The sequence below is a fragment of the Sus scrofa genome, chromosome 1 (genome assembly GCF_054392235.1).
Source record: "Sus scrofa isolate SSC_HxYL_T2T_F1_AM1 chromosome 1, Sscrofa_HxYL_maternal_Yorkshire_Landrace_v2.0, whole genome shotgun sequence".
In the NCBI taxonomy this organism is placed as follows: Eukaryota; Metazoa; Chordata; class Mammalia; order Artiodactyla; family Suidae; genus Sus; species Sus scrofa.
Genome location: NC_139383.1, coordinates 187,543,364 through 187,568,491, shown reverse-complemented (window position 1 = coordinate 187,568,491; position 25,128 = coordinate 187,543,364). Strand labels below are relative to the sequence as shown.

General features: G+C 32.9%; 1 protein-coding gene and 1 long non-coding RNA gene across 10 annotated transcripts in view; one reads left to right on the top strand and one right to left on the bottom strand.

Annotated features, from left to right (window-relative positions):
- MDGA2 (MAM domain containing glycosylphosphatidylinositol anchor 2) overlaps window positions 1-5,653 on the top strand; it is an 837,423-nt gene extending 831,770 nt beyond the window's left edge. For 6 of the 9 annotated variants that reach the window (XM_021074079.2, XM_085018662.1, XM_021074074.2 and 3 more), the window contains one exon: window positions 1,473-5,653. In XM_021074079.2, coding sequence (XP_020929738.1) covers window positions 1,473-1,561 — 89 coding nt within the window. In that variant the 3' untranslated portion in view covers window positions 1,562-5,653. The remainder of the gene's footprint in view (window positions 1-1,472) is intronic. The other 3 variants (XR_014841441.1, XR_014841443.1, XR_014841412.1) reach the window with 1 other exon arrangement.
- LOC110262096 (uncharacterized) overlaps window positions 2,178-25,128 on the bottom strand; it is an 84,319-nt gene continuing 61,368 nt past the window's right edge. Inside the window, exons 3-7 of the long non-coding RNA XR_014841449.1 lie at window positions 22,629-22,750; window positions 11,690-11,734; window positions 8,551-10,264; window positions 4,626-4,797; window positions 2,178-4,156 (exon numbers count right to left, since the gene is read on the bottom strand). This is a non-coding gene — a long non-coding RNA (uncharacterized LOC110262096). The remainder of the gene's footprint in view (window positions 4,157-4,625; window positions 4,798-8,550; window positions 10,265-11,689; window positions 11,735-22,628; window positions 22,751-25,128) is intronic.

The following is a 25,128-nucleotide window of genomic DNA, read 5'->3' as shown; positions in this document are numbered from 1 at the left end:
AAGAAAGAAAAGCAATCATTTTCAGGGGAGAAAGAATTTCACATGAATTAGTGACATTAACTGAAGATAGTTACCACCTTATATGTAATTCCTACATTTTGATAATTAAATCACTGAAAATTATTACAAATCAAATTAAACTTTCCAAATGAGGAAGAAAGAACAGAATTTGCTTCCCTGTAAAGGAGAAAGCAGAAGAGTAGCCCCAGTGAAATGACTATGAAATTCCATAGGCACTTTATTTTTATACAACAGAACATTTTTATAGTCTGCTTTGTTCTCTTAAACTACTAAATCCAGGAAAATGTATACATTTTAAGTAAGATATAGCTATACTTACTGGAGATATATTTAGCCTCTGTAAATCAGAGGAAACAATTCTAATTAAGCAAAAATATTTTCTTTGGTATGAGAAAATATTCTGTTACGTTATATCTATTTAACTCACTTATTAGGTTTATTTTGATGAATAGTGTTTGATGAATATTAAATTACTGTTTCAACGCAGGATCCTTAGCCCACTTCTCCACAGGGGAACTTCCAAATTAATGTTAATTTCTAAGTACAAAACATGCTTGGAGGCCAAAAGCCTTGTCCTACCTGCTCAGGTTCCCAGGCCCTCCTCCAGCAGTAAATGCAGTACCATGGCCTACCACGCAGTCAAAAGCTGAAACTATCTGTCTCTTATTTTCAAAGCCCACCTTGGTCCTAGATGAATGCTGTTTTATAACATAAGCCAGGCGAGTGAATTACTGTGTTTGCCTATGTTAACCCTTATATGTAAGCTATACATTCTAAGAAGTATCATCTGGACATGAAGTTTACTTGAAATACCAGCTATAGCAGGAATCTCAAGGTGGATTGATGGAAGAGATTTTTTTTAGTTAGAATGGACTTCATAATAATTCTAAAAGTTACACTAAGGGCAAAAATATTTACCCAATTGGTAAATAATAGACTGATCTAAACATATATAATTCACTGTTTGCAGAAGTTAATTTCTCTCAACATAACATCCCTACCTAGTTTTCATAGAGAGTAGTTTTTCTCTGGGTGATCTTTAAGTGTAAACATTTCTGAGAGCTTAAAGAAAAAAAAAAAGAAAGCAACCAAGAAAAGAAAAACTGACCTTTTAGATTCCTGAGAATTATCTGTGTGTATGCCTTCATGTGGCTGGCAGAACTCAGATTCACATGAACAGGTTCACCTTCTGAAAAGGTTTTCATAGCACATAATATCATTTAAAATATGAAAGCATTTTAATTTTATCCAAAGCCTCACCATATATTCCAGTTATTTTCTGTTTTGTCTTGGAAATGAAGTTGATTAATAAAGCAAAAATATATTTTCCATAAACGTCTTCCATAAACTGAAATTGTTTTATCAGTTCACCAAAGCTGTACTGGTAGCTACATGGAATACTTATTCTCCTTTTTTATTTGTTTCTTGGCATTTATTTTCCTTGTCTTTAGATTCCGTTGATGGTGCTGTTGGAATTTTAGTACATATATGGCTTTTTCCGGTTATCGTCCTCATCTCTATCTTAAGTCCTCGAAGGTGACCTTACCCTGGCAGAGGCTATAAAAGATTCACCAGGCACTAGCATGAAGAAAGAGTCTTTGTAAATGGACACTGAAAAAAACAAACTACCAAAGATTCCTCCACTGACTACTGACTCAAAAATAAAATAATAAAAACAAATTTTTTTTTAAGCACTGGGGATAAAAAGACATCATGGAAGTATAACTTATTCCGCACTACATATAGAAGAAAATCGACCTGAGTAGAGAAGAGACCTTCAGGTGCTTTTGTGGCTAAAAAAGATTACAGCGTCATCTGGTTGAACTCAGAAAAAAAAAAAAAAAAAAAAAGCTATAGAAATCCTTGTCAAAGCACAAAGTCATGGCTGGTTTTGTTTCAAATGAATAGTTTGCTTGTTACCATGGAAACCTAATGGCCTGCCAACAAAAACCTCACTGTAAACAGGGTACGTGAAGAGCTGGCATTTATTTTCCTTTTGAGAAGGTTTTGCATAGAGAATTAAATAAATGTAGGCCCTTTTACCTTTGGTTGTTACCCTTCCTTGAAAATAACCCAAACTCAGAATTATTTAAAACATTCATGTTCCTCCCCACCTGATCCCCATCCCACTATTATTATTATTATTATTATTATTATTTGTTTTCCTCCCATGGCTAAGCTAGATAACTGTATGCTGTCTCTTTTTGCATGCACTACTATCCAGGATGGTAAACCTGGGCTTACATATTACACAGGCTTATCAGAGTTTGCTTGCGGCCACTTGAACACCCAAACTAAGTCATCTGTTCCAACGAAGAAACCAAACCACCATCTTTTATAAATTGCCATGGAAACCAAGTGCCTTCAAAGAAACAAGCCTGAATAATTTTCAACTCAGAAGCTTGCACTGCTAAGAGTGGTTTGTGTAAAACTATTTTATAAACAAACTACAGAGCCTAAATGTGCAAATTACAGGCAAGACAACAAAGCCGCTTCTGAAGAAGAAAGGACCGAAGCTGCTGCGTAAGCCCATGCAGACGAGATATTTATTGTTTGACCTCCTAGACAGCCATGGCCTTTCGGCTTATTGTCCATTAGAAAATAACTTCCATTGAGACCAGACATGGGAGCAACACTTTTTTCTTCCAGGTTATTAAATGGGTCAACCAGAGCAAAAGGTTGTTAAGATAATACTTAGCGCAGAAGGTGGTTAAAAGCAAGAGTGATTTTTTTACTCTAACCTCCATTTGAAATGAAATTGGTCCTAGCTTTAGAGGGAACAAGAAAATGTTTGTGATTGCAGTGCATACAAACTCTACAGCGGAACTGGGCCTGAAAAATCTGGCTTTATTCTAAACACTGAGGGTAATATGCCTCTGCCCTTTAGTCAGACTCTGTGCAAATTGTGAAATATTATTTTATTATTTTACCAAGATTAAAAAAACACTTTTACAAAAAAACAAAAACGTGTAAAAATGATTTTGAGCTACCTGAGGACAAATCATACCTTTAGCCAGCCAGTTTTCCAATGCATTGTAAATTTCACTTAAACCTGTTGGTTATGAAAATTTGAAGATCTTTTTCCTTAAATTATCTCAGCTTTTAACTTCATTTAAAAAGACTTTTGTCTAAAGAAGAATATTATTATTATTATGTTCTTTCAACACCCCAGGATTTAAAAAAAAAACTGATATGCAAGTAATTGGGATATAAGCATTAAATTATAACATTTGCAAATATTAATATAAAAAGCACAACAAAATGTAGAAAAATGACAAAGCTTGATTTTTTAAAAAAATTCTGTAGAAATGTTTGTGCAAATTCAGTAATTCAACTTAAAAGATAATTTTACAGCTATGTTCAATAAAGCCTCTTTCCAGGTAAGGTATGAAAAGCGGTATGTGTGTTTGTTGAACAATGTTCACTTATCACCAAAATGAGAATAGTTATACAGTTTATTGGTTATGTTACCATGGGATAAGTCTTTACTACTTCATATACCTTAATGTCTGCAAAAAGAAATTTTCATAGGAAATCCCTGATGTACTCTCTCTTATTTGTAATACATGTAAAAAAAAGTCAAGCTTTTGAAAGGAAAATACGAAACAAAATGAACTAGGAATTTAACGTGTATTTTCATAGTTAAAGAAGAGACCAGTCTGAATGTGTAGGTAGTAATGGAATTGAGCTAAATCAAGTTCCTTAAATTAAATAGAATAAAAAAGTTTTATAACTTATTTGAACAAATCAGGCATATAAAAAAATTTCAAAATTGAAGTCATGCATCTATTTTATCAAACCAAAGAGATTAAAGCAAATGATATTTGAGACAAGTAGCTTAATATTTAGTAAATCTCCCTTTACCTTGACTTGCATTTTAATGTGGCAATTTACCACTTATTTTCACTATCCCATATTAGCAGATCTTATTTTTAAGTTGATTTTCTCCAAACTCATTTCTGATAAAATCAATAAAATTGTTCTAGATCGAAAGAGAGGCTTAACTCATTGCCATCTTCTTTCCTTGATCTTTGTTTGAATGAGGTTTTTGCAAGAAACAAAAAAATCTGCATTCAGAATTGGAGATACATATGTCCATTCCAGGAAAACAATCAAGTCTTTTCTCCTCAGCATCCTGCACAAAAAAATTTGCTATAAGCAAAAAATTCAATTCTACTACTAAACATTCATAAAATCCTCAAGTCTTTCCATAACCTTTCACACAATAAGAATATACAAGCCTTCAGAAGTTCATGAGAACTGGCTGGTACTTCAAAAAGTATTTTTGATTAAATGTTTGAGAAATTGTGGGTGACTATTAAGAACAAAAGGGGGTAATCAGAAGAACTGCAAAGCAATTAGATTTATTGATATGGTAAAACATTAAAATATATAACTCAAATAGGTTCTGAATCACTTATATATAAACCAAAAAATTTAGAATCAATGTTTTTTACTCCAGATCAAATGTTTAGTTGCTTTAATCGAAAGGTAATGGATAAAAATGCAGAAGTTTTTTAAAGGTTGGCATAAGTAAAATGTGATTTGTTAAGTATTCCCTTCTTTAACATTAGTTATAATAATGACAACTTTACCGCACTTACCTGTTTACCAACTGCCTTCTTTTTCCTAATATTTTTTGTATATGAGTTGAACTCTCCAATATATTCCCATTTTCCTCTTTGATAATCCATTTTAAGCATAATTTATGCCAATATTTTGTTGTTGTTGTTCTTTCATAGGAAGGCATTAGGCAATGGAGCTTTTTTTAATTTCCTGGGAGAAAGATTATACCATGTAATCTCCTGCTAGTTGTTGATCCCAATTAATTAGGAGCATTACTCTGTTTCATCAGTTGAAAGATGCTTATTTCTGCACATTTTAACATCTTTTTAATCAGGCCCATGTTAATTACAAGTACCAGCATTTCTGTATAACGGCATATAAAATAATTGTGCATCCTAAAACCGATGGCATCTTAGTTATTGAAATCCACCAAAGTTTCCAAAAGTGTCAAATTATACCCAATGTTATTACTTTTCAATAGTAATAATATCCCCTTCATATTTGTAAGATTCATATTAAATATTTATTGAATACACATTATTTTAAAAATAACTTTTATTTTGTGCTTTTAACAAAATCTTTCTTTCCTCACATACATTATACACATACTTAGCCCTGCTTTCTTTTTTTCTTTTGTTTCCTGCTATTTTTTATTTCCATTATGAAATGCAATATGCTGTGTATCCCTGGATTAAAATGTTTCTGGTTTTATGTGATTCATAGCACTTAGTAGGTTAGAAGTTTAGCCTACCATTAAATTTTCTTTAAGAGATTTGAAAAATGCATGGTCCCCACAATGTCATATAATGGGTTAAACTGATGGTATTTCATTTCACCTATATCACAGCATCGACTTTGGCATGGCAATGAATTGTGATAATTACAATAATGGGAATTACAAACCAGCTGGTCAGTTACATCATGTTACAAATGGTAAAAAATAATCCCATTCTTTACTTTTATATTTTAAAATATGACAAAATATGAATGACAACTGTACTAACTTTTCACCAAACATGCATTTTTATTTTAAAAACTTTATAATAAACTTATCTGTCAAAATGTATAATTTGAAGAATAATTAATTTAGATCTATACTTAAGACTGTATAAAACTAGCAGTGGTGTTTTTTATGATTTATTTTTGTTTTGATTAGTGGTTTGAAAGATGCTGACAGACTACATAATCTGAGTTTGATAGAATGATTTCAGAGGATTTTATTGAATGCATGTTCTTTATCAAACTCCCCCCCCTTTTTTTTAATGTGCCTTCCAAAGAGCAGAGCCTCTCAACAGACATTTAAACTGGAAAATTTTTATTCCAAATTCATTTTCTTCTTGGTTGATGACTATTTACTAATTGCTTGGTCTGCGATTCAACAAAGCAGAAGGTATACTCTTCTTGCAACTGGGCAGTTGATATCAATGAGGAGTTATTGCATTTTCTGTGAAAACAATAAAATCATAGGGTTCAATCCCAAGCTATTTCCTTTCCCACGGTGTTCCCTTTGTGGCTAACTAGCTTAATTAGTTCTCTTAGTGCTTATTTTTACAAAGCAATGTCGCTGGCATTTTCTACTTTTACTTAGGAGAAAAGCTACCACAGAATGATCAGAACTTTTTTTTTTCAAATCTAGTATAAAAAGTTCTCTGCTGAGTATCCATAATATATATGAGTATATATGTTATGACACAGAAAAAGTAAGAGTTAAAGACTTGAAATTTTAATGTGAAATATGCCAGTTGAATCAATCTATCATATGTTTATGTCTGTTTGAAAACAGAAGTAAAAGTTACAGAGTGATAAATAGTCCATATATTTGTATATGGACTACTTTATTGACATTGTTATTAACATAGAACTTAAAGATTGGTGATTTCATTACCCGGAATCCACATTGAATATAATGGAATTAAGCAATTGGAATTCACAATTTTGAATAGGGCAGGGGTTAAACTCTGGATAGAAAATGAAATAGTTTTCTAAAGTAAATATCTACAACTGATTGAATTTAATTTCAATTGTACTAATCTTCCATGAGTTGAGCTAAAATATATTCTTATTTTTCAATAAAACAATGGGAAATTCAATGAAATAAGGATTAGCTTGTTAGTTTCAGTTTGTTTTCATATGGCTCTTAATTGTTGTCCTGGATTTACAGGATATCATTTTTATTTCTTGAGACTTATCAGTATATTTAAATGTATACGTTTAATCAAATATATGTTGTGTTAAATTTATATCGAATATTAGTTACATTTTAGATCTCAAAGTTTAGATTTAACTTACTTTTCCTTTTGATATTTTCCTTCTACTAAATAGTTTCAGATAGCTGTATGTTATTTTCCCTTGGATTTTCTTTCAATAAATGAAATTATGTTAAATACTCTTAGTGTTTTGGGGAAATTTCTGCTGTCAATAAGCACTTAAGTTAGAAACAAAAGATATTTAAAATGGCAATTAATTTGCAAATTAAGATGAAAATGCCATCATTTCTCTCACTGTTAAAAAGCTTTTATAGACTCAACACTGCAGTGAAGCACAATTAGCCCATTAAAGATATGTGTTGATTTTTACATCCTTTGTGAGGGACTATTTATAAGATTGTGTTGAACAAGCAGGCACTAAAATCTTCCTGAATGAACTGTGATTTAAGAATTATTGCTCAATTTAATAACTGGGGGCTTCCATATGCTATATGAAATAGCTGACTGCAGACTGACAGCACTGCTATTATCCAGGATGAAAGTTTTAATCACGTATTTCACAAGGGCACTGCAGGCTAAATGTTAAATCTTCTAGGGGAAATAAATAATACTACTTGACAATGACTTGAGTGAACCAAAGTATAAATGGGATACTAGCACTTAACTTGCTTATTATTGTTTCCCTACTGCCTATTTCTCTTAGTTTTCACTTAATCTTTTGTTTTATATCCAAAATACAGCCATGAAATTTTGGAAATTCAGATACAATTAACATTAAAAGACCCATTAACCGTCCTTAAAAATCAAATCCCCAACTGCTCCCTAACTGCATATTAAAGTACAGTTTATTCTTCACAAGCTGTTTAGTTTAATAGTCAAATTAAGGACTTTGCCCATATTTGATTCCTATAGTACTTATATTATTCCTTTAAATTATTCTTGGAGTTCCTGTTATTGTGACTCAGCAGGTTAAGTACCCAACATTGTCTACATGAGGATGAGGTTTTGATCCCTGGCCTGGCTCAGGGGGGTTAGAATCCATCATGGCCATAAGCTATAGCATAGCTCGCAGATGAGGCTCAGATCTGGTGTTGCCATGGCTGTGGTGTGGACCACAGCTGCAGCTCACATTGGACCACTGGCCCAGGAACTTCCATACACTGCAGGTATGGCCATAAAAATAATATATATATATACACACACATATATATATATTCTTTAGTTGTCTGCATATCTGCTTGCCAGCTGAGGTCATGACTTCTTCCATGTCAAGGATGTCTTCTTACAAATTTAAGAGCATCCAACTTACCTAGATCTATAGAGACTATTGAATTAATGATTACTGAATTAATCCATGATTTAGACCTCTATTTAGAATGGAACTTATTCAATGAATATAAGAAATAAACAGCAATGTGACCTTTCAGTTATAAGATCAGTGACATTTCATGGCAGAGGATATCTCCTATATGCTGGGGAAAATGAGGAGTCAAGGTAAATGAAACATCAGTTTAAGCATTTCCAACACAATTTTCTGACACTTCTTAGTTTAACAGAAAATGATTATATTTCTTAATAAAACAGCAAATGTTAATGATTCTGCAAACAAAATCATTATATGGTTAAACTAAAGAAAAGAAGACTAATTCCGCATGTTTTATGTTAGATGCCAGCATTATACATGGGAATAATACTGCATAGAATCTTTTCTTTCAACCAAAATATATTAATTATAGAATATTATGCTTAATCTTACCTTAGGGAGATCACATGAGCCACATTCAAAGTCTCAGTTCCTTTCTAGAGTTTGTTATAGTATATTTCTTGGGATCCAATCATCCACTAAATGTGAAATGAAGTATATTAAAATATGCAAATATTCTAAAGAGATGTATAATAATCTGAACTATAAAACATAGTTATAAAAATAAGATATTTAGTTCTGGGCAGTATTTTGGGTAGCAAAAGCTAGATTCTTACAGATATATCAAAATATGAGAAAAAAATTAATTTTCAAAATTGCTAACAGTGTTGAACAGAGATGACAGTTTATTACTAAGTTTTTAAATTTTATGTTCTGCTTTGAGTTGTATGTCTTAATTTCCAAAATTAACACTATTCATCAGGCTGATGAGCCCAAAATAAATGATAATACAGTTATAGTATGTGTCAAATACACAATAGTTAATTGTTAATTAAAAAAATAAGCAGTACACCATTATAATTTTTAATGATATAGACATGCATCTTTGGTTTTACCTTTAGGTTTTAACAGTATCATAAATAAGAACAGGATTGTGCAGGTACTCATAGGGCTTTTCCATGCAGGAGTATCTATGGGTACTTGAGGCGTATCCATTCTCAATCAATATCCCACATCCAGGCCCGCAATTCCTTACTCCAGTCCTTCATGCTTGGTGCTACTTTCTCCATTTAGTCTTCTTTCAAACTCTAAATATTCCCATCAGGAAAATTTATTCATCCCTAATATTTGGGGGTAACATTTTATCAGCTCACAGTCTTTAACTGTAGCAAAATAGACTGAGAAAACCATGGACCTCTTGGAAGGGGCCAAGGAACAGGAAGGAGAAGCATGCAAAGAGGAGAAATTTGGGATTTCAAAGACTAATACCTTTCACAGTTTTCCTGAGGACAGGTCCAGATTACATATCCAGCATATAAAGCAGAGTTAGAATAAGAGGAATGTCAGGCTGTCAGATATAGACAAAGAATGGCTCAAAGAACAGAGTGATGAAGGCTTTGGACAGAAATATAAGGAGTAAGGTCAGAGAGAGGGAGGCAATGTGAATAGACGTGGAGGATGCATTTAAAAATGAAACTGGGAATTCCCACTGTGGCGCAGTGGAAACGAATCCAACTAGGAACCATGAAGTTGTGGGTTCAATCCCTGGCCTCACTCAGTGGGTTAAGGATCTGGAGTTGCCTTGAGTTGTAGATTACAGACATGGCTTGGATTCTTCATTGCTGTGGCTGTGGTGTAGGCCAGCAGCTGTAGCTCCAATTCAACCCTTAGCCTGGGAACCTCCATATGCCGTGGGTGTGAACCACCCCCCAAAAAAAAAGAAAAAAGAAAAATGAAACTGACTGGAGTTCCCTGGTGACTCAGCAGGTTAAGAATCCAACATTATTATTGCTGTGGCTTGGGTTAGATCCCTGGCCTGGGAACTTTCACATGCCACAGGTGGGACCAAAAATTTTTTTTTCTAATTTTAAAAATTAAACTGATCAAACTAGATTATGCACAATAGTAGCAAGGAGAGAAGAGGAAAATTATAGTACAAGATGCTTTTTGTAGAGGCGCATAATCTAAAAAATGAAAATAAAATGTTTAGGTCAAGAAAGTTTGAAAAGGAATAAACAAATATTCACCACATGCTCCTCTTGCTTTCTCTTCTTTCCTTCACAGTGACTGTGGTTACAACATGGCTTCTCTGTCCACTTTCTCCCTCCTGGTTATGTGGATTCACAGTGTGTACATTAGTATATAGAGTAAATTTTCCTTGGATGTACTCCAGCAAGCAAGTTCCTATTTCAAACTGCTTCTGTTCATACTCACTCTCCACCACTTTCTCATTCTACAATTTTAGCTAACTTATTTAACATCCTAACCACTCAGTTTCCTCTCCTGTAAAATAGGTATAATATTCACAGTAATAATATGGTTTTTATAGGATGGCTAAGAGGCTTAAATGACATAAACTATGTAAGCAATGTCCTAAAACATAGAAAGCATTAGTGAACATTTTTATTGGTATGCTGACTAGTCTTAGAAAAAGAAGAGTCAAGTTAAGAGTCATCATATCTATTACATTGCACAAGGGCCAAGTTTGGAAATAAGCATTTTAGAATTGCTTCCATTTTCTCTAATAATCTTACTTCAAGCCCATGCATATGCACACATTCATACATACATGCCATTAATTTAATGATTTATGGTTTTCTAAGTGTTTTCACATAGATTATTTCATCTGTTCTAACCCATAATGATTGGTGACTTTCCCATGGTGTGTATGAATCAAGGTCTGATGAATGATATCCAGCCCCATTTCCATCACTCTGTCTCTCACAGCATGGAGGTGGGCACCTATTCACAGAAACCCAGGACTGGAAAGAACAGTATTTAATATGCTATGTCTTCTGTATTTGATCATCCAGTGAATCGCCATATGATTTGAAATCTAAAAAATTATTTTATGTACCACTAAGAAGAAGAAAATCCACATTTTTACTGTGGCTGCAAGACACTGTCAGTTTTAACAGGCATCTTACTTCAGAGATATTAAAGTTGAAAAAAATTTAATCTTAAGATTAATGACATTTGGAGTTTATAATTATAGTAGGTATTTCACTTACATTTTCGGGAAATCTGCTCTGTGTATTATAACGCAGTTGGACTCTGAGTTTAATGTGAACCGAAATCTCCTAGAATGGTTGCTGAAAATCGAGATGCCAGGATATTGGCACCAGTGGTTTTGATTCAGTAGAGCTGGGGGAAAGGAGAGGACATTAGTTTTTAAAAAAGCCACTTAAATAATCCTGACATTTGTGGTCAAAACAGCCGCAATTTGGTCAAGATTGGTGTCATGGAAAGAATATAAGTTCAAACCCTGGTTTTTACCACTAGTAGAGCTGTGTGACCTTGAGTAGCTGGTTAGAAAGCTTGTACCTTTGTGCTCCGGGAGACACTGTAGCGCAGTTGGTGAAACTGTCAGGTTCTTCACTACATAATCTCCCTAGGCTCCTTATCAGTAAAAGGGGGTTATCTAATCAATGATTTCATATAGGTAAAACACGTGGAACACTGCTGGCCTGTAACAAGCACCACAAAAGTTTTTGCTCATCTGCAGAAATGGGATAGTAATAACTGTACTCACCTCAGAACACCATGATGAATAAATGAGGCAATGCATCTCAAGGATCTGGCAGGGAGAAGAGACTTTTAAAAAACATTGGCTTAATTAAGTTACCTCTTCCCAAACAAGATCTTTAAAACTTCTTTTCAGAACTAAACCTTATTTCCTTTTCCTTGTTTTATCTTGGAGATAGACAAGGAAGGATTTTCTATAATATTTTAATGTTCTTATTTATTTGACATGAAATATATTAGCACCCCCCCAAATGAAGTAAGCCTCTTAACATTATTGTATAATGTAAATTTTTTTGAATAATCATGTTTATTCTAGAATCAGCAAATATTAGAAAAATTAGACAATTGTTAATAAGCACAAGTTTGTCATTTTTTAACTTACCATAATCTTTACATATGTGTTTATATTCTAGACAGAGATGTTGTTCACTATTTAAAATTGAACTTTTCCTTTGAGATTATAGATTCACTTGTAGTCATAAGAGATAATGTAGAGAGAGCTTGTGTGTACTTTACTCAGTTTCCCCCAATGATAACACCATGTATTTATATGTGTGTATTTAGTTCTGCATATTTTTACCACATCTGTATGTATTCAGCACCACAGACAAGATACACAGTTCAGTGTTACCCTTTTATAACCACATCCCTCCTGCCTCACCTCCTCCAACCCATCCTATAATCTAGCAACAATCTGTATCTGTTCTCCATTTCTACAATTTTGTCATTTCAAGAATTTATAGAGATGCTATCATACATCATATAAATTTGGAAAACTGCCTTTTTGCATTCAGCATAAAATTCCGTGGAGGTTTATCCTAGTTGTGACATGTGTCAGAATTCTGTACCTTTATGTTGCAGAGCAGTATTGCATATTATGAATGTACTACAGTTTGTATAGCCGTTCACTCATTGAAGAGCACTGAGTTGTTTCCAGGGTGGGGCTATTACAAATAAAGCTGCTTTGAACATTCACATACACATTTTTTTTGTGTGAGCACGAGTTTCCATTTTCAAGATAAATGTTCACCAGTGCAATTGTTGGATGCTATGGTAATTGTATGTTTAGTTTAGACCAGATGCCTGTCAAAATGTTTTCCCGAGTGGGTACATCATTTTACATTCCCACCAGCAATGTACCAGTGATCCAGTTTCTATGCATTCTCACTAACATTTGGAATTGTCACTTTTTTTTTTACGAGTTATATCTAATTGTTGTTTTGCATTTTCCTAATGGCTAATGAAGTTGAGCATTCTTTTCATCTGCCATCTGAATATCCTCTTCTGTGAAATGTTTAGCTATGTCCTTTGCCCATTTTCTAATTAGATTTTTTTTTACTGTTGAGTTTTGAGAGCTTTTTAAAATATTATACATGTAAGTCATTTGCTGGATATTAGCTTTTAAGTACTTCCTCCTAATCTGTACCTCATCGTGTCATACTCTTCACATGATATTTTGTGAAGAAAAAGTTTTTAGTTTTGATGAGGTCCAATTTATTTTTTTCTTTCTTTGGATTATAAGTGTGGTATCATCTAAGAACTCTTTGTCTAGCTGTAGATAATAAACATTTTTCTCTCTGTTGCTTTTTAAAAGCAATGGTGTCTTTATCCTAGGATGGAAATTGGACAAATTTTAAGTCCTGTTATAATATGAGGTACCTTTATTTTAGTTCAAAAAATACTAATATTTTCTCGTGGCAGTGACAGAAGGCATAAAACAAATAAATGGGGCTAACAATTTAGATATTTTAGATGTTACATTAAAATTTTGAATGTTACATTTAAAGTTATATGATAAAGATATACAACCATATAAGGAGAAGAAAGTTGCATCTCTTCATCTCAAAATATACCCAAATATTACTGTTTTTATTTTATTTTTTTGAATTCTCCCTAATTTCACTTCTAGGAGTCAAACAGTGATAATCGGACAGTCATGTAAAGAGTCATGCATAATAGTGAGAATATTGGAAATAATATAAGTGCCCATCAGTAAGGGGATGACACAGTAAAGCATGGTTATGCTTTTCCTGTATGGACTCCAGCTTTAATACAGCTATGCAGCCTGAAGCCTACCATTTGTGTGAGAGCTTACTCAGGAGCCAGGGCCTGCCCATGCGCTATGGTTCAAAAGTACCAGAAATGAATACCGCCACAACCAGCCCTTCTGTCATTCTGCACCATCAGTCCTCAACCAACACATAATGCCCTAGCTTTCTAGCCCTGAGGGAGAGTAACTCCAAAATGCCTGTTCTACGGACTCTTAGAGTTCCCCATGGGACCAAGTTCATTATCCATGGTGGTCTCTAGATTAAGAGAATTTTTTATTGGTTGCCTTTCCTTTCCTTTATCACATCCTTATACCCCTACTAGAATTTCCTGGAATCATCTTCCAGATAAAATATTGCACTGAAACCTTGTCTTAAAGACTGCTTCTAAGAAAACCAAACTAAGACAACTATTTATAGGAGAGAAAATAAGGAATCTCTTTTTTAAGTGGGCTTGAACTTTATATAACACATAAATAGGTTTACTATGTACTGTTGGGTTAAAAGCATACATGGCATTGCATATGTATATCTCAACCTGCAACATTCTTCCTCTCTGGTAGGTATGGTTGGGCACCGTTCGATTTTCAATTTCATTCCTAGATTCATACTTTTTTGACATTAAATATATATTAATTTTGTAGTCTGCAAAATCAAAACAAAATGTAACAAAAAATCCTGGGGAGAAAAAAGACAGTGGCTCAGTGTAGGGAAAGATATTGGGAGGTTTGTTTCTTGATCGAAAGTGGATTTTTCTAGATATAAGTGGCCTAGAAAATGTAGATTTAGGCATTTTATGTGGAGGCATAAGAAAGTGAGGAAAAATACCATGTCCCCATGTCTGCCTAGTGAGGCCTTAGAATTGCGCTGGGATAGTGAAAACAGGATATTACCAAGGCAAAACATCACTGGATGCTGCCGCATGTTGGCACAGGAAATCAGGTGACATTATAGAGTCAAAATATGCTCTCCTTAATGCAGCCTACTTAATACAAAATTTAGATGGAGAAACATTAATTGAAAAAAGGCAAAAATCCTGTTTGTAATTAATGAAAGTAATAACATGCACATTAATTATGAGTAACAATAGAGTTTGCATGCCACGAGAAACATAAAATTTCTGTTTTAGAATATAATATACATGTTCCTCAAGACTATTTTTCCATTTTATCTCTCCCCTCCTGTACACTAATTATTTGTTGATCTCAACAATGGTCTATCAACTGAATTTATTTGTTCTGGAAAATAGTACAGTGCACATGAAAGTAATCTTCATCACAATTTTTTTTTTTAATCTTTCTGGCCTGGTTAGCTCTGTTGATTTGGGCATGTGCTAATGAAACCAGTTCTGTAGATTCAAACCCCATCCTAATTAGCTGTGGAAAGAGAGATGAACTCTATGGATGCAACTGATTTTCTCAATCAAGCCAATGCTAGTCATTGGTCAGAAATGGGACTATCATTGTGTGGCTGAATTGATGGTTTTCATTTTACAATTGAATGAAACATTCAAAACCTTGTTTTACCTTGGTATATTAATAGCCACTGCTTCTCCAGTGCTATTTATTGTGCCTAGAATAGCTCTAACAGTCATTATAAGATAAGCCAGGAACCTGAGAATCAAACTTGATACTTCTTATTCTTCATCCATATATAACACCCATCACCACATCTTGATTTTGCCTCCTAAATATATCTCTCTTCTTGCCACCATCTCTGATGTAACTACCCTAGACACAATTACTAGGAACTCTTGCTAGGACATTTCATTAGCTTGTCATCATAGATTTCTACATCTGACACTGACCCCCCTCACTCATTCTTTAACTTGTAACTTAGATTATCTATCTATCTACCTACCTACATTTCTACCTATCTATAGCGAGAGATAGATATCTTAAAATTCAAATATAAGTCCACTGTCTTTCTTGAAGCTATTTAATGGCTTCCCACTGCTTACCAAATAAAAACTGAAATTCTTAAATTAGCATAAGAAAACCTGAATGATTGGCTTCTTTTGACCAATCTAGCCTCATATCCTGTGTTTTCTGGGTAGTGGTACTTCACAGAACCTATCATTTTATGCAATCTATAACTGAGACTCATCAAATTAAGACGAAGGAATGAATGATTACCCTACCACTTTCATTCACTCTTATTCTTGCACATGTTGCTTCAGACAAGTAGCTTTTCTTCAGTTTCTCCAATGCTACCTCCATACTCAGGGCCATTTGCCTGTTTTCCCCATCCCTCAAATACTCTAAGCCCTTTCCCCTTTGCCTAGTTCATTCTTCATCTCAGCTTATACAAGTGTTCCTCTGAGAATCCTTTCTTCATCATTTAGACCAAATTAGTTTATTCTATTTTTCCTCTCTCTTGCTTTAAAACAATTATCAAATGTTTAATTGAATACTACTGTATTTGATTATGATGAATTGCCCTTCATGAACTTGCTACACTGTAAATTCTATGGCACCACAGAAAACACACTTATTTTGCTTACCATCTTTTTAAAAGTCAGAGTAGGATGTCAAATATTGATAAAGCAATGTGGCATGACTCTAATCCCCCTACAATGATCCTTTAGAAGCCAAATTCAAAGACTTCTCCTCAAATTCATTCTTTTCAGTTATTTTTGATTAATTATTCATGACTAATTTTTGAAATTACCAACTTTTTTGAAATTACCAACATTGGTGCCTGTTATTATATTTGCTGGCTTTTTCTGATTGTTTTAGACACTATGTATTGCCTGCATGCCACCTATTCCTCCTTCTATCTTTAACTGTAAATATTTTCCATTGCTCTAAGTTCAGTTTTTTAGCCCCATCCCATTCACTACAACAACAACCCTTCAATGAATGTTGTCCAAATTGACCTCATTCTCCAGGCCCATCTCTTTCATATAGATTCAAGATTTATGCTGAATACTACTTTTCATTGTCCAGATCAGTAATCTCTAGAGACCCCTTAATCATTAAAAATCAAATTCTTCTCCTGAATTCTGTCTCATCCATTGGGCCATCATTATGCTGCTATTTTCCTGTGAACTATGTTCAACTATGCTCAAAACCTATAGAATCATCTTTGCCTCCATGTCCCTTGTGTCTTCCTCATTTCTGTCATGGTTAACTCTTTTTAAACTTAATTCTGCTTTCACTGAAAATGACTTAAATTTTCTCTGGTCTAGACAGTATAAGAGCATCCTGACTCATGTCATAGCCCTTATGCCCCCATCCCTAAATTCATCACCATAACTATGTCAAACTGGTCTTCCTAAATAGAATTTGCTCCTTTACCTGAATGTGGATCCTCAACTTATTGGTGTCCTGGCTCAGGGATATTGACTAAGGTGCAAATGTCAAAGTGTAAACCTACGATTTTCTTTAAGTTTTCTAATATATCTTTCTAGATTACTCTAACTTACAAATTTTTCTTAGGACATATTCACCCTTTCTAAATTCTTTGAGTTTTATCCTACTGTTCCACTTGACTGCAATGACTTCTAGCTTACAGTCTTGGAAGTGAGGAGTGGGGAGGGGAAAGTCCTATCCTTTCTTGAATATTCACATCAAATGCTACTTGATAACCTTCTTGAAATTCATGACATCTTTTGGGACCTCTTTTATGGAATAGATATTTTGTTTTATATTCTAACTATTGAGCCCTTGTTTCCTTAAGAGAGACTGTAAGCTCCTTAAGAGCAGGCATTATTTTTTATTCGTTTTATGTTCCCTGAAATGGTAATTTCATATATCACTGGCATAGGCTAGGTGCTCAATTAATATTTGTTGAATTAAACCAAATATACAGGAAATCAACCTAATAAAAATGAATATATATGTAATACTCAAGAAATCACTGAAATTTGTACCTCAAAATATATAGAATAAAGAATTTATTATTCCTCTTGTATCATTTGTTTTATTACATGATTTGACATTGTTTATGTTTATAGGATTTAATTGTCTTCAAATTTTCTAACAGAACATTAATGTGATATTAGAACAAATAATAGTATACTCAGTCTCTATATCAGGAAACTGCAGTAACGGGATTTTATATCTAATTTGCTTAAGGTACATGATTGATAACAAAACCAGAACTAAATTAAGGTCTTTTGACATTTGTTAATAATACATTGTCTCCTAATCCATGTATTATTTGTTTGAAGATGTAAAGCAAATTAATATAAAAATGATATTTAATGATTTGTTCTGTTTTTTTCTAAAGTTATATGTAGAATATATTCTGAGGGATATTCTGAAAGATGATGGGATTATTGCAAAAACTCTGCAATATAAAGAGAATGAATGCTAATAAGCAGTATATATCAATTATTTGCACTTAAGTATAAACACACAATTGTTTATATATGTGTATATCAGCATGTATATGTTTATCACATTTGACTGAAAATTCTAGGCACGTAACTAGTTCTCCCAAACCTTTTGTGATTTTAGAATAAGGGTTTTAGTGACTTTCAGAGGCCATATGAATCTCTTTTCTTTTTTTCTTTTTTTTTATTTCTTTATATATATATTTTTTCTACTGCACAGCAGGGTGACCCAGTTACATATACATGTATATATTCTTTTTTCTCACATTACGTGTTCCATCATAATTGACTAGACAGAGTTCCCAGTGCTACACAGCAGGATCCCACTGTTAATCCTTCCCGAAGGCAAAATTCTGCATCTATTGACAATAAACCATTAATCCCTATGTAATATAGTAACCCATAGGAGACAAAATTGAGAAAGATTTATATTCTCATCAAAATTTAATCATGTTCATTTTAGTTTGAAGTTATCTGCATATCAGTATATTAACATATCAGCATAAAATAAGTCTCACATAAATACAACAAGTTTAATTATTCTAGCATTGTTTGTACACAGCTGCCTGCACATGAATAAGCTAGATGCAGATTCTTTGTGACACTTTGCAATTTGGACCTGAAGTAACATTGGAAATTATACAAGGAAGATACGGTGTTTAAATTTCAATAGTTGTCTTCATTCATCCATAGCACTGAATGCAAGCTCAAAAGAATTGGAAATGCCATGGTGGTATCATGAAATGTTCTAATACTAAAAAATATATAAAAGCTTTCTTTCTGACACACACAGAGAACCCAGTGTGACTAAGTGGTTTAAGTGCATGCAAGTGCAATAATGTTGCCAAAGCAATGTCAGGATTTAGCTGAAAAGAAAATCTCTTTTTTCTAATTTCTCCTCCAAAAAATAGTTTGTTGAGAAGTACTATGACTATTTCCATCTGGCTCTAAATATCAAAAATCATTTATAGAATACTAACTGTGTCTTGAAATTGATAGAAGTTTCATAAAGGTAGAATTTAAGTCAAGGAGGTAATGCTTATACTTATAATGAATAGACTCAAAAACATGTCATGCCTCTGTAAAAGGTTTCTTAATATTGCTACTATTTCGTTAAATGAATTTATTTTCTATCTTTTAGATTAGGAAAATATGGATTTTGCGACTTAATAGGATAACATCTGTGTGCCATATAAAACGTAATCTCTTTGGTTAGAAGGGAAAGTTCTATTCTAAAAATCGTTCACTGAAAAGGGGACCATTTCAGTCTTTTTAAGTAATTTTAATTGTACAATTTGGTTTGTCAAATGTCTCAGAATTTTATTTTTTTACATTTGGATTTCTTTTCTTTATAATTGTGATTTGGTTGAATCTTTAGTGTTAAGGGGAAAGCAGGTAGATTGCCTTTATTAACTAGAGTAGAGGCTTTTAACCCAGTGATATTGAATTTACAACTGTTCTGTTTCCTTTTCATTTCTGGATTCATTCCTTCAAGTATACATTATTTTAACAGTCCTAAGTAACATTCTATTATGAGACAGGCAAGATGCTAAGAACTGGGAATGCAATATGAATGAGATGGAAGACACTGCCCATTCTCAATTTAACATCATCAATTGAAATAGGCTTTTGCTTTTTTTTTATTTTTAAAGTAATATAGTCCCAGTCTTCTGAGTGGAAAACTGACAGTAATAAACCTTGAATAAAAGATTTATGTGCATGTGTTTCATTCAGTAGCTCTATTCAATTTTCGGTAAATAAATTTTAATATTTCTGCATGTTGATTCCACTCTTGCTTTGCCTGGCAAAACTTGGTCATGGTAAAAATAGGAATCACTCTGTTCCCACAGACATCCTTAGTAAGTCTCAAAGGACCTAGCTTGTCAACCCAGCATGCCTTTTCTGTGTGAGATTGTTACAGTGGCCAAAATGGGGTGATTACAAATGGAAGGAAGGAATCTTCAGAACACAAATCTGAAGAAAGGACCTGAGATGCTCTGTGAAGGTCACTTAGTCAAAGAGTCCTCTCCTCTCTGTTTTGATATTTTGCAAACTTATTAGTAAAAATGATAAAAATAAATGTATTAAAATTCTGAAGTTGTAACATAAGCAAACTATCTTTTTGTGAGATTAACTCTGAACTGCCACTTAAATTTAATTGAAAAAAAAAAAGAAATATACTTACCAGGAGCTTAATGAAATCTGCAATTCTGTGCAGTCAATTGAGAAGAAAGCTATATTGAAAGAGTCTTTGGATAAATATGCCCATTTCTGAAGAAGCTATTATAAACCTGACTTTCCTTATCTTTAAGTAAAGTAAAAACTTATGTGATTGGCTTTTACAAGTAAACTGTCCAGAACTGAGTTGCAGCTATAAAGGAAGAGTAACCTAGAAATAAAATCATGGGATTTAGTGGACAACCTATACTTTGTTTCAACTATATTCTGTCCCCAAACTATAATAACTGCTGTCAGATTCAATGGTCTTGTGAAGTGATAGCTTTCATACAAAGTTATTTAATCTTGGTTTAATCAATTAATAAATTGTAATAAAATGTTTCTATTTACAACCAATGTGAACAGCTTTTTTGCAGAATACATGCAAGCATCTGTCCATCTACCCACCTATGCATACACACATCTGACAAAACCAAAGAGTGATTTCTAGGAACTAGGCATTGGTGTATGTACTAGTAACAACAATGTAAATAGACAAAGATATCTACTCTTATATAGCTTATATTCTAGTGGAAGTAGAAATACAAATATCGGAGTTCCCGTCGTGGCGCAGTGGTTAATGAATCCGACTAGGAACCATGCGGTTGCGGGTTCGGTCCCTGCCCTTGCTCAGTGGGTTAATGATCCGGCATTGCCTTGAGCTGTGGTGTAGGTTGCAGACACGGCTCGGATCCCGCGTTGCTGTGGCTCTGGCATAGGCCGGTGGCTACAGCTCCGATTCAACCCCTAGCCTGGGAACCTCCATATGCCGCGGGAGTGGCCCAAAGAAATAGCAAAAAGACAAAAAAAAAAAAAAGAAAAAAGAAAAAAGAAATACAAATATCACCACTACCACCATAAACAACAAGGAACATAACAACAAAATAACTAAACTGAATTATACGATAAACAGTAGCAGTGTTATGGGGAAAATATAGCAAGGGAAAAGGAAGTGTTAGAATTGCATCAGGTGATAAAATTTGCCCTTTAGGTTGGAGAATAATTTAGGAAGTAAGTGATAATAATTCATGATAAAGCAATAAAAAGAAAAAAATATTCATTCTTTCCCAAAATATGTCAATTAAAAATACCTGGAACTTCATCTTTTCTCTTTGTCCCATAATGGGTGTGGGTGGAGCAGGAAAAAAATGAAAACCAAGAATTGCATATTATCTAGAACTAATTCAAAGCTAAAAAGCTCTCAAATGATTAAGATAGAATTTATTTTAATAGACATTAAAATATCAAATCTTGAACTAAAAATAAATTCCAAATATAAAATCTTGATATTGAAAAATATATATGCACCTATGATTGTCATATGTATCTTCCTTCTGCTGAGTGTCACTTTTTTTTAGAGAATAGATAAAATGGACATTTTTGATAAGCTCTCACTTTTTGATCATAGGAAATTCAGAGATACATTTAAGCCAAATAAAACTTCCAATGTGTCAAATACATTTAGAAAGAAGAAAATCAGAACGATAAAAATTAAATTACTGCCTACTTATGAAAAGTAGCTTAAACATTGAATTTAACATTTATATTATTAGCTTACATTTAGATTGTTTGGATCATGACAAATCTACATTGGTTACTTGCAAGTATAGCACAATTATTTGCCTTAACCTACATATTGCATACTGATTCACAGATGGATTCTAATGACTTTAAACTGTCCTTTAAACTGTCTAATGACTTTAAACTATCTTTTAAACAGGACACATATCACAATTTTGCATATGGGTAGAAATGAAATATACATTTAAGTATGTGATTTTTACAATCTTTATGCAAATATGTGTAAACCTTTAAATATAGTAATCATGTTTAAAATGAGATTTCATTCAGGAAAATCTGTTGTGCAGAGTAACAACTAATATTTTTAATAAATAAAACATATTTAAGAAATATCTTGCCAGCAATGAATATTTTGCATATTTTACCTTATTTGATATGAAGGATAACACTATGAATTAAATATTACTACAATATACTATTTAAAATAAATTTGTTATGTTAAGTAAGGTCAAACAGCCTGGGTATAAGTTTTAGCCCCACTATATACTAGCTATTTGATTCTATTAACTTATTCTTCCATATGCCTCAATTTCCCCATCTGTAAAATATGAATAATTATAGTATCTATCTCATAGACTAATATGAGGATTAAATGAATTAAAAATGTAAATTTCTCAGAACAATGTATTCATGTATTTATCACTTGTATATGTTAACAACTATGGTGGTTGTAGTGTCATAAATAAAGATCTGAAACTTAAAGAAGTCAACATGATGTAAGGAGACAACATTTGAGAAAAGCACAAAGCCAAGTCTCTTACCTTTGAAGCTTCTCTCTTTCCAAACTACTGTGTAAACTGTAACAGCCTCAATGACCGAAAAGTTGAGTTTCTTCAGACATAGAAAAAAATCATAGGTGTGTGTATGTCATCATCAGGAATCTCTGTAAGTTAAAACTCTGTTTCAAAATGTAATTCTACTTGGAATTTTTCTCACTTTTGATTTCTAAATTTTGAAACAATCATTTGAGACTTAGTTAGATACTTGTGCCATTATTACATATTGTACAATCACCTTTAAGAGAATGCATTCAAGGACATAATATGTTGATAGAAAACATAAATTAAAAAGATGACAATATATACTGAATTAATCTTATATACTTTCTTCATTTGTGTTAATTACAAATGAACCCTGAATCCTGGAACTGGCTTGACATTAGTGTAACATGTATTTTCCCTTGCTACTTCTCTGATATCATTTTTGACTCTAATTTGTCGTAGGACATATAATAAAGAAGAAGAGCAAAAACTCATCATTACTGACAAGCATTCTTACCTTCGAAGGTTGAGATTGGAGTAAAGGAACATAAGAACACATAGCTATTTCCACATTTTCATCATTCTCTTCCACAGACCTACAACCCAACAATCAGCTCAGCTTCCTTCATAGTGAATCTTCCTAATTATTGAGTTTAGCTTTACTGGATTCTGGGTCTCTCTCAAAAGTAAATAAAATTTCCAATTCTGGAAAAACAGTGGTCTAAATATATAGGGTCCATCCTAAGAAAGTAGGTGAATTTTTTGGTATTTCTTAATGTATCAATTTTCTCTGTTGATATCCAAAAGATGCCTACCTGAAACTATCTATATTCTTATACATTAATTTGATAAATGTGTATAAAGTTTCAGCTCTCTTATTCCCTTGATCTTATGAGGCTCATTTTTATATACAGAAGAAATGTCTTCCATTAAAATTTGGATTGCTGTGATTTAAAAGCCATCATTTAAAGATTTTATTAAAACCTTCAAATATAAATCAGACATTAATTGTCTGATCAGTACTTCTTTGTGTTGCTATTTGTTTTTATTATCTTACCTCTTTATCTACCAAAGTTACATGGATGTAGAAAAGAAGGGTCATAAATTTGACTCTATTTGACTTCCAAGTATATATTTCTTGTATTTGTCTTTAAACTCTTCTCCAATCTATATCTCCAGATAAAATTTTGAAAATTTTGGATAAATTTCAATTCCTATCCTTCTTTGCCTCCTTTCATTTCTGGAATCTAATCAGTCAGCAATTTCGACCAATTCATTCTTCTTCTGATCCATTTTGCGTTACTGGTTTTTATATACTTTCCTCTCCTGACTGTCATTTTCTTTTCCAAGATATCTTCTTTCCTTTCTGCACAAAATGGTCTCATGCATACTTTTACTTCAACATTTGTCTCAAATATTAGTTTTCAAGGAGCTGTCCTTCACTAACTGTTGCCCAGTAAAATCCTGTTTTTATTTCATGTTCACTTAGGCATGTTCTTGCATCACTTACTAGGATCATTTATATTGTCTTGTTTTAATTCAGTATTGCTTTTTATTGGTTTGAATCTTGGCAAATTCTTGATATGCTGTGGCTTTTTTTGCCCTTTACAGTTATTTTATTATATATATATATATATATATATATATAAAATGCTTGCAATATTTACTTTGGATTATTAATTTGGTAAGTATAAAAAAATTGCAAATTTTAAAGTTTTCCATTTACTTTACCCTCAGAAGGACTATTCATACTATTTCTTAAGCCATATTTTATTACTATCTTTCACCTTCTTAATAGTTTCATTTTTTAAAGTTTTATTGAAGTATAGTTGATTTACAGTCTTGTGATAACTTCTGCTGCACAACTGATTCAGTTATAAATGTACATACATCCATTCTCTTTCAAATTCTTTTCCCACAAAGATTATAACAGAATATTGGATAGAGTTCTCTGTGCTACACAGCAGGTCCCCGTTGGCCGACTGTTCCATATGCTAAAGTGAGAAAATAAAGCCCTAGAATTCTACACATTCTCTGAGTTCAGTATACACTGGGGGAGGCTGATATTCTTGCAGGTATCAAAATCCAATCCTGCAACTCAAAATTTAATCACTCTAGAAGACTCAATTTATGTTTCCTTCTTCCATAATATATCTCTTCAACTGGAGTTAGTTTCAAATTCCTCAGTGATCCCAAAATATAACATATATCCACCTACATCGTTTTATAAGTATCTTTTTAAACATCTTTCTCTCAACTTGAATGTAGACTCCATTTTTAAACTTAAAGTATCAAGCACATAGTGTTTAATAATTAATTGGTTGTTGAATTAAATTCCATTGAATTAAAGCACAAATGAAACTCCAGTTGACAATAATATTAGCTTGATGACAAGCCCCCAAATCCTGAGTCAGGATCTCCTCAGTAAGGTTTTTGCCTGTTGTTTTATTTATTCTCTAAACTCCAAAATAGTTGAGACATTATGACCACCATAACAAAC